This window comes from Lytechinus pictus, chromosome 18 (assembly GCF_037042905.1).
Source record: "Lytechinus pictus isolate F3 Inbred chromosome 18, Lp3.0, whole genome shotgun sequence".
In the NCBI taxonomy this organism is placed as follows: Eukaryota; Metazoa; Echinodermata; class Echinoidea; order Temnopleuroida; family Toxopneustidae; genus Lytechinus; species Lytechinus pictus.
In genome coordinates, this window is record NC_087262.1 from 3,828,571 (window position 1) to 3,839,629 (window position 11,059).

The window sequence follows — 11,059 nt, forward strand, 5'->3', positions numbered from 1 at the left end:
CTCCAACTCTCTCTCATTGTCTATCACTCTGTCTCTCACCATTATGTCAAACAGCTATCCTCACTATTCTCTACCCTACCCCCTCCCACTCTATCTCATTGTCTATCACTCTGTCTCTCACCATTATGTCACCCAGCAATCCTCACTATTCTCTACCCTTCCCCTCCCACTCTCTCTCATTGTCTATCACTCTGTCTCTCACCATTATGTCACCCAGCTATCCTCCCTATTCTCTACCCTACCCCTCCCACTCTCTCATCATTGTCTATCACTCTCTCTCTCACTATTATGTCACCCTCGCTATCCTCTACCCTACCCCTCCTACTCTCTCTCTCATTGTTCATTACTCTGTCTCTCACTATTATTTCACCCAGCTATCCTCACTATTCTCTACCCTACCCCTCCCACTCTCTCTCATCATTGTCTATCCCTCTGTCTCTCACTATTATGCCACTCAGCTATCCTCACTATACTCTAACCCCCCCCCCCCCATTTTCATCAGCATTTCTTTTCCAGACCAAATGCATAATACATACCCTCAATTTATGTTCTTTATTTCTTTTTAATACAACATATAATTGGAAGATAAAATATCCATAGAAACTTCTAAAAACATGAATACAAAAACCTAAAATGCACAGTATATTTAGCAGTTGAAATTATAGTCTTCAAGTTGTCAATGGCAATTTATTATTTTTTACAGAAACTTTACAATCAGAAATGTGTTATATACAGAGAAAAAAAAAACAAAGCGGAGCTACCAACCTTTCAAAGTTAAAGTAGTAATCCAGAAGCTCAAAAGTCATAATTTCATATGTCCCATGCAGTATTAAAAATTTCTTTGAAGAGATGATATATAAAATTTTTTTATTAATAGTTGGCAGCTCTGATAAAGGATATGGTCATGCATGATTCAAAAGATTCTTCTAAGGACTTCACTGAAAATAAGGCATATTGGCTTTTATGGGCTATCAATTCAGGGTACATATTCCAACCTCTATTCTTGTGTTTCTCTGACACTGAATTACAGTATCTGCATTAGGCCTAATTTATGTGTAGATAAATACAAACCTTTAGTGGCATAAGATTTATTGATACAAGAAAAAACACAACATCCCGTTTTTAATAAGTATATGTACCTGTAGTACGAAAAATTCCATGCTCTATAATAATATAGGATGATCTGTGACATAACACATAAATGGCAATATACTGCCGAAAAGGTTTGACACAACAAACGTAGAGGGCAGCAACACTTTTGTTGGCATGCCTACCAAATTGTGCGCGTACTTTAATTGTATGCGCCTATCGAGTGGACCTTCCTAATAGCAACACTGATGTGTATTGCTGCCTTCTACGTTTGTTGGTTTGACACATTTTTAAGTCCCCATTTTTCCTTTTTTTGTAAAGCAATTTCAATTTTCAAGTTCAGCATTAAAGGGATGCTCCGGGCTGAGAATATTCATATGTCTAAATAAATAGAGTAAATTCACAGAGCAAGTTGCTGAAAATTTTATCAAAATCGGATGACAAATAACAAAGTTATTGGATTTTAAATCTAGCAATATTTTGTGAAAACAGTTATATGCATGTCGTCATGAATATTCATTAGGTGGGCTGATGATGTCACATCCCCACATTCCTTTTTCTTATGTTATTACATGAAATCATAATTGTTTCATTTTTTCATCCATGTGTAAATGATGAGTCTCCATTATGATGAAATAAGTTGCAGCAGTAAATAACTAATGCACTTAATCAGTTGTAAACCCAATCGTTTTAGTTCTTGGTATAAACATTTTTAATAAACCCAATTTCATTTAATGAAATACAAAAGAACAAGTGGGGATATGACATCATCAGCCCACCTAATGGAAATTCATGAAGACATGCCTTGAACTGTTTTACTGGAATAATGCAAATCTTTAAAATTCAATAACTTTATATTTGTTATCAGATTTTGATCAAATTTTCAGCATTTTGCTCTGTGAATTTTACTATACAGTATAAAAGTATTGAAATGTAATATCTTCAGCTTGGAGCATCCCTTTAAAGGACAAGTCCACCCCAACAAAAAGCTGATTTGAATAGAAAGAGAAAAATCAAACAAGCATAACACTGAAAATTTCATCAAAATCGGATGTAAAATAAGAAAGTTATAACATTTTAAAGTTTCGCCTATTTTCTCAAAACAGTTATATGCACATCCTGTTCGGTATGCAAATGAGGGGACCGATGACATCACCCACTCACTATTTATTTTGTATTTTATTGTATGAAATATGAAATATTTTGATTTTCTCGTCATTGTCATGTGAAACAAAGTTTCATTCCTCCCTGAACACGTGGAATTCCATTATTTTAACATTTTGTGGTTCAAGCAAGGGGGTCCTAATTGTGAAATTCGTGAAAATTTGTATAATTCAAACAATTAAAAAAAAAAATAGTAACATCATCAACTCTCTCATTTGCATATTACAGAAAACTGGGGACTTTACAATACATTCAGTCTTAATCCTTCTCAAACTCTTTTTACAAACTTTCTGTGTATCAATGTTTTTTTTTCCCATGGAAATCATTTGTGACATAATCTCAACAATAAATAACATTAAATTAAAGACTGATCAATTACAATTAAAAAAAAACTAAAAAAAACAATAAGAGAGTTATCAATTTTGGTTAAAAGTACAGTGAGCATATTGGACTTGTCCATGAAATTTCGTTTACGAGCAATTAATCTGGGGGCCGTTTCATAAAGCTGTTTGTAAGTTAAGAGTGACTTCAATAACGACTGGTGATCCTTTCTTGTGGTATAAATGATATTCACCATTAATTGTTCATTGGGGATTATTTAGCGTGTAAGAAAGGATCACCAGTTGTTCTTAAAGTCGCTCTTAACTTTAGAACAGCTTACGAATGAAACATCCACCTGGCATATATGCAATTTCATAATGTGGCTTGATTTCGTAACCAAGTTCCTGGGCCTTGCGAATTCAGTCTCAGAAGTTGTACATGACTTGAAAGAAAATAGCCGCAAACCGATGCAGTGGAAGCCTCTCATGTTATGGATTTATTTTGATAATGCCTCCAGACTGATAAGGTTGAATAAAAAATTTGTATGGATTTTTCCAGTGTTAACATTAATATGACACCTCTTTCAGGTGAATTCTATCATGTACATTTAGATGACTTTTTGAACTGAATTTTCTTCCCAAAATGATTACATTCATAAAGCTTCTCCTGTGTGTGGGTTCTTATGTGTTGAGTAAGATAACATTTTCAACTGATTTTTTTTACCACAATACTGGCATATACATGGTTTCTCTTTTGTGTGAAGTATTGTGATGTGTTGACTCAGCCGACTACTTGCGATGAATTTGGGGTCACAATATTGGCAATGATAAGGTCTTTCGTTCGTGGAGTTCTAATATGAACATTTAGACCATTTTTTGTTCTGAAATCGCTGCCACAATACTGGCATTGATAAGGTTTTTTTTGTGTGAATTCTTATGTGTACATTCAGACGGCTATTATATAAGAATTTCTTGCCACAATATTGGCATTGATAGAGTGTCTCTTTTGTGATTTCCAATCCAAAATAGACTTTGAATGGATCGCAAATTTCTTACAACGGCACATTAGACAGTGTTTTCATCTTGGTAGAGTGCATCCAGAAGCTCCTTCACAAACTCAAATGGTAAAGCACCTGGCCTGGATAACATCAAGTCTAGGATTTTGAGGGTACATTGCTGACGAGGTTGCCCCAATTCTTGCTGTGATATACCAATCATCAATTGATACTGGTCAACTACCACCTCACAGGAAAGATGAATACTGTATTACTAGTCTTCAAGAAGGGGGAATAGCAGGATCCTGCCAAAGTATCTCTGACCAGAATATGTTGCAACATGCTTGTAAATGTCCTAACTAACACCATTATGTGCCATCTGGAAACTCATATCTTGTGTCCACATGCAACATGGCATCAGAAGGGGAACAGATCTTGTGAGACCCAATTGTCAAGATTCTTTGATAAGCTTTGTTTCACAACTGCATATCCCAAGGAAAGCAGTCATATGATCTCATTATGGATTTCATCAAAGCTTGCAACCAATTACGTTAACCACTGGTCTTTAAGCTCAGCAGCTATGGTACCAAAGGGGTTCCCAACAGCTGTACATGTATTTCTTATTTCCTAAGTAATAGATGACAGCTGTTCTTATAAACCGCATCAAATCTTATTTTATTGATGGCATTGGCATACAGATGGGGGTGGGGAAGAAAGGGTTAACGGTGAAATTTGATATTATTTTCTGAATATGTCAAAATCTATCACAAACTTGGATTTTTGTAATGAAGATCTTAAAAGTTCTGCGAGTGAGCAAATTTTATGCCATACACTCTAGCGAGGTGCCTCAATTTTTTTGGGCTCATTACGCCACTGATTGATGGCCTCTGAGGAGACCCGCAGGGTAGTGTCCTGGGCCCTTGTTTGTTCCTCATTTTGCAACAAACTGAATGAGGCAGCAGGAACCTCTTTGAGTAATTGGTTTATTATGAAAATGCAACAGGGCTGTTAAGGTTATATCACAATATTTATTGATTTCTTTCCATAGTATTTAACACTGCTTTGATGTATCTCTTATGTGAATTCTAATATGACAATTTAGATTACTTTTTGAACTGAATTTCTTGCCACAATGATTACATTCATAAGGCTTCTCCTGTGTGTGAATTCTTATGTGTTTAGTAAGGAAATCCTTCCGACTGAAGTTCTTTCCACAATACTGACAAAGATAAGGTTTCTCTTTGGTGTGAACTTTTATGTGAGTACTCCTGGTTGAACTTGTGGCGAATTTCTTGCCACAATATTGGCATTGATAGGGTCTCACTTTTGTGTGAACTCTAGTATGAACATTTAGATAGCTTTTACATTTGAACTTCTTGCCACAATACTGACATTGATAAGGTGTTTCATTAGTGTGAATTCTTATGTGTTCATTTAGATTACCTTTCTGGTAGAATTTTTTTCCACAATATTGGCATTCATGGGGTTTTTCATTTGTGTGAGTTTTTATGTGTTGTGTTAGACCATCTCTTTTGCTGAATGTCTTTCTGCAATACTGACATTCAAGAGGGTTCTTGCTTCCATGCTCTCCTTCATGCCTTTGTCTCTCTTTTGAAGATAAAAAAGATTTGCTACAGTAAAAACATTCATATGATCTACTTTCATGTTTTCTTTTATGATTAACAAGCCCACATTCAGATGGAAATCGTCTTCCACAACTTGAGCACTGGAAAGGTCTTTGCGAAAACTCTGCTTCATCATCTTGAAGCTTTTCTCCATATAAATGCCTGGCTAAGTGCTTCTTGGAAGAGAATATCTCATTACAATCATAACAAGGAAATCGACGCTCTAAATCTCCTGTATTTTCACTACGTATCTTATCATCATCTATTGTAGCCAATGAAATTGTATTTTGAATGCATTCATCAGAATTCTTCTCACAACACATTCCTACATGTTTTGCAAGGTCAGAATTAGACAAAAACGACTCCTTACAAGTCGAACATTGATATGTGTCTGAATTCAATATACCAACATGATTTTGGAGATGTTTCATAAGCTGGTTCTCTTCAGAAAAAGAACAATCACAAAAGAAACATTGAAGAAGCCCTGTGGCATATTTGACGGTTAGTTCAAGTTTCTTCTTACAGTGTGAACACACAGTTCCTGTAGATTCTATCATCTCACATTCACATGATCCACTGTTTCCACCAAGGGCACTATCTCCTCTTTCTTCCTTATTTCGCCAAGATCCACATGCTGTAAATTGAACAAAGATAAAAGCATACACAATTTTAGGTGTCACCCAACTAACGGTTCAATATGAAGACTAAATATCTACAGGTACCAATATATGGCAGACTGTAATTTTTGCAACAAGGATAGGGTGCAAATATGCTGTAAGGAGGATTACTTGTTAAATTGTGTGCATTATCATGACCCTACAGCTGGATTTTTTTCATCAGATCTAACAAAAACTATTTCATTGTTTAACAGTGTTGTGTGTCTCAAGGTTAATTTCGGCCTCGAGGCTGCAAATTCATCCTCGAAGCCGGAGGTTAATCCTTGGCCTCGTCCTTGGACTTTATCCTCGGGTCAAGGCCGGTAGAGGCCGGGTGGAGGCCAGGAACATTTTAGGGTGAGCAAATGCCGAATGTTATCAGTTTAACTAAAATATCAATGTAACTGAGAAAGAGTGTTAGAGAGTCGACTGTCGAGTACGCCCATCCACCTGTACAAATGCAATCTTCTTTCTTACTTTCATTTGTCTTTCTATTTTGTTCTTGATGTCAAAGCTGCACTGACAATGACGCGACGGAGACTTGAATTTGCAATGCACATGCGCATGATAGTACTGTAAAGAAAATCCTAACTAGCACATTATGTGCCATCTGGAAACTCATATCTTGTGTCCACATGCAACATGGCATCAGAAGGGTAACAGATCTTGTGAGACTCAATTGTTAAGCTTCTTGGATGAGCTGTGTTTTACAACCGCATATCACAAGGAAAGCAGTCAGATAAACTCATCATGGATTTCACCAAAGCTTTTGATCACGTTAGGTAGTCACTCTTTGTCCATAAGCTTAGCAACTATAGTGCCAAAGTGGTCCCCAAAAGAGGATCTCTGATTTCTTAAGTTATTGATGACCAGCTGTTATTAACAGGATCAAATATCATTTTATAGGGCCCTTGCTTGTACCTCATTTAGCTCCGATATGATCGAGCAGGTACCTCTTGCATTATGGATTTGTCGTGAAAATGCCAAAGGACTGAATAGCTTAGATCACAATTTTGTATTAATTTATTTCCATAGTATTCACATTGATATGATGTACCTTTATGTGAATTCTAATATAACTTAGATGACTTTTTTGTGCTGAATTTCTTGCCACAATTATTACATTCATAAGGCTTCTACTTTGTGTGAATTCTAGTTATGTGTTTAGTTAGAAAATAATTTTGACTGATTTTCTCCCCACAATACTCATATAGATGTGGTTTCTCTTTTGTGTGAACTACTCTGATGTGTTCACTTAGCTTAGAACTTTGGATGATTTTTGTTTTGCTACGATGCTGGCGCAGATGGGTTTCTCTTTCATGTGAATTCTAAAATATTCATTTAGATCAGGTTTTTTGTTGAATTCTTATATGAACATAAAAAATATTTTTTCGTCTGAATTTTTCGCAACAATGTTGGCATTGGTAGGGTCTCTCACTTTTGGGAATTCTTACGTTTTCTCTTTTAACAGATCATTTCTTTGACTGGATTTCCTCCTTAAATAATGACATTCAAGAGGCTTTGGGCCTCCATGCCCTCTTTCACGCCTTTGTCTCTCTTTTGTAGATGTAAGACATTTGCTACAGTAAGAATATTCATAAGATCTGTTTTTCATGTTTTCTTTTATGATTAGCTACACCACATTCGTAAGGCTCCTCTTCTGTGTGAATTCTAATGGGTTCATTTAGATATATTTTTGTGTAGAATTTCTTGACGCAATGTTCTCATTCATAAGGCTACTCTTTTGTGTGAATTCTAATGTGTTTATCTAGAATACCTGTTCTGTTGAATTTTTTGCCACAATATGCGCATTCATAAGGCTTTTCTTTGGTGTGAATTCTTATGTGTTCATTTAGATGACCACTATGATTGAATTTCTTACCACAATATGTGCATTCATAAGGCTTTTCCTTGGTGTGAATTCTAATGTGTTCACTTAGACTACCACTTTGGGTGAATTTCTTGCCACAATGTTTGCATTCATAAGGCTTCTCCTGTGTGTGAATTCTTATGTGTTTACGTAGATTTTTATTTCTGTTGAATTTCTTGCCACAATACTGACATAAAAATTGGTTATCTTTTGTGTGAACCATTGTGATGTGTTGACTTAGCTTAGAACTTGTGATGAACTTCTGGTCACAATATTGGCACTGATAAGGTCTTTCGTTCGTGTGAGTTCTAATATGAATTTTTAGATAATTTTTTGTGCTGAAATTGCTGCCACAATACTGGCATTGATAAGGTTTTTCTTTTGTGTGAGTTCTTATGTGTACATTGAGATGATTATTAAATAAGAATTTCTTGCCACAATACTGGCATTGATAGAGTTTCTCTTTTGTGTGATTTCTAATGTGTGAATTAAGATTTTTTGTTTTGCTGAATTTCTTGCCACAGTATGTACATTCATAATTCTTTTCTCCTGTATGAATTATAATGTGTCTACTAAGATCATTATTTGTATTGAATTTCTCGGCACAGTGTTTGCATTCATAAGGCTTCGTTTTTGTGTGAATTTTTATGTGACTACTTAGATAACTTTTTGTTTTGAATTTCTTACCACAATATGTACATTCATGATGCTTCTCCTGAGTGTGAATTCTGATGTGAACATTTAAAGTATCTTTTCGGTTGAATTTTTTGCCACAATGTTGGCATTCATGGGGTCTTTCATTTGTGTGAGTTTTTATGTGTTTTCTTAGATAACCTCTATTGGTGAAAGTTCTTCTGCAATACTGACATTCAAAAGGATTTGGGTTTCCATGCTCTTTTTCATGGCTTTTTCTCTCTTTTGTAGATATAAAAGATTTGCTACAGGAAGAACAATCGTATGATCTGTCTTCATGTTTTCTTTTATGATTAGCAAGACCACATTCAGATAGAAATCGTCTACCACACCTTGGGCACTGGAAAGGTTTTTGTGAAAACTCTGCTACACCATCTTGAAGTTTTTCTCCATCTAAATGCCTGTCTAAGTGCCGCTTGGAAGAAAATATCTCATTACATTGAGAACAGGAATATCGAAGCTCTAAATCTCCTGTACGTTCACTACATATCTTATCAACATCTATTGTAGCCAATGAAATAGAACTTTGAATGCATTCATCAGGCTTTCTCTCAGCACAAATTCTTTCATGTTTCGCAAGGTCAGAATTAGAAAAAAATAAATCCTTACAAGTTGAACATTGAAATGTGTCTGAATTCAATATACCAACATGATTTTGGAGATGTTTCGTAAGCTGGTTTTGTTCAGAAAAAGAACAATCACAAAAGAAACATTGAAGAGGTATTTTGGCAGATTTGTTGGTTGTTTCATGTTTCTGTTTACAGTGTGAACACACAGTTCCTGTAGATTTTGTCTCACATCCACATGATCCACTGTTGCCACCAAGGGCACTATCTCCTCCATCTATTGTCTCCTCTTTAATGCTTGTCCCATCTATTTTCTTACAGTGTGAACACACAGTTCCTGTAAATTCTGTCATCTCACATGATCCATTGTTTCCATCAGGGACACTATCTCCTTCATCTATTCTCTCCTCTTTAATGCTTGTCCCATCTACTTTCTTACAGTGTGAACACACAGCTTCTGTAGATTCTGTCATCTCACATTCAAATGATCCACTGTTTCCACCAAGGGCACTATCTCCTTCATTTATTCTCTCCTCTTTAATGCTTGTCCCATCTATTTTCTTACAGTGTGAACGAACAGTTCCTGTAGATTCTGTCATCTCACATTCACATGATCCACTGTTTCCACCAAGGACACTATCTCCTCTTTCTTCCTTATTTCGCCAAGATCCACATGCTGTAAATTGAACAAAGAGAAAAGCAGACACAATTTTAAATGTCACCCAACTAACAGTTTAATATGAAGACTCTATATCTACATGTACCAATATGGAAGACTGTAATTTTTGCCACATGGATAGGATGCAAATATGCTGTGAGGAGGATTACTTGTTAAATTGTGTGCATTATCATAACCCTACGGCTGGATTTCTTATTTTCATCAGATATAACAAAAACTATTTCATATTGAACAGTGCTGAGGGTCTCGAGGCCGCAAAATCGTCCTTGGCCTCGAGGACGGAGGTTAATCCTCAGCCTTAGGCATTATCCTCGGATCAAGGCCGGTCGAGGCCAGGAAATTATTAGGGTGGGCATTCCAAGTGTTGGTACGCACAATTCACACGATGCATCTCCATACCACAGATATAATAGCACACTGCAGGCTCCAAGCAGAGAAACGTTCGTCCTCTGCTCGAAGTACATGATTCTGTCGGCTCAAAATTCCACATTTATTCTATCTCAGCGCTTGGATTCGGCGCTGGGGCCAATTCTCGTACATGAATGAGAGAGCATGGCAAAGACTCGAGTTCCTTTATCTCAGAATTGCCGCTGCTTGGTAGTCTAGTCTCCAGAGATAAGGGTCAACTCTCCGACTCTGGCATTGAGAATCGGGTAGACTCGATTACTCGGCACTGGATTCCAAGCCTAGTGAGCAAAGGCCGAATGTTATTAGTTTCTCTAAAACACTATTGAAACTGACAAAGGTTGCCCCAATTCTTGCTGTGATATACCAATCATCAATTGACACTGTTAAACTACCATCTCACAGGAAAGACGCTTAATGTATTACTAGTCTTCAACAAGGGAGAATAGCAGGATCCTGCCAAAGTATCTCTGACCAGAATATGTTGCAACATGCTTGAAAATGTCCGAACTAACACCATTATGTGCCATCTGGAAACTCATATCTTGTGTCCACATGCAACATGGCATCAGAAGGGCAACAGATCTTGTGAGACCCAATTGTTAAGATTCTTGGATGAGCTGTGTTTTACAACCACATATCACAGGGAAAGCAGTCAGATTGAGGCTGTTCTCACTCAGTTCCTTAAACTAGTTTAGTGGAAACTAGTTTAACGCTAAGTGAGAACGGTCGAAGCGCTCTTCCAAACCAGTTTGGAAGACCACCTCGCGATGTAGTTTTCAAGATCGCTTCGCATCGGAAAAGTGGTTTTAGCGTAAGTGAGGACACAACCGTTCTTCGGGAAGCGATCTTCGCACATTTTGAGCGCGCTACTCCACACGACAGGTGTAGAATGCCTATGCTGCGGTTTCGAATTTCGCGCGAAACGTGTCTCCCCACTGAGAGCATTTCCATAGCAACAAGAGCGCTATACGTGAAGTGATTTTGAAAACCACTT

The 11,059-nt window shown here is 36.8% G+C and overlaps 1 protein-coding gene across 1 annotated transcript; it reads right to left on the reverse strand.

Moving 5' to 3' along the window:
• Positions 1-570: 570 nt before the first annotated feature.
• Positions 571-9,678, reverse strand: LOC129281660 (zinc finger protein OZF-like). The gene is made up of 2 exons (XM_064112880.1): positions 9,175-9,678; positions 571-5,827 (listed from the first exon to the last, which is right to left on the reverse strand). Exons 1-2 carry the CDS (start codon positions 9,575-9,577, stop codon positions 4,620-4,622), a joined length of 1,611 nt encoding a protein of 536 aa, XP_063968950.1. The 5' UTR covers positions 9,578-9,678; the 3' UTR covers positions 571-4,619.
• Between the last annotated feature and the right edge of the window lie 1,381 nt (positions 9,679-11,059).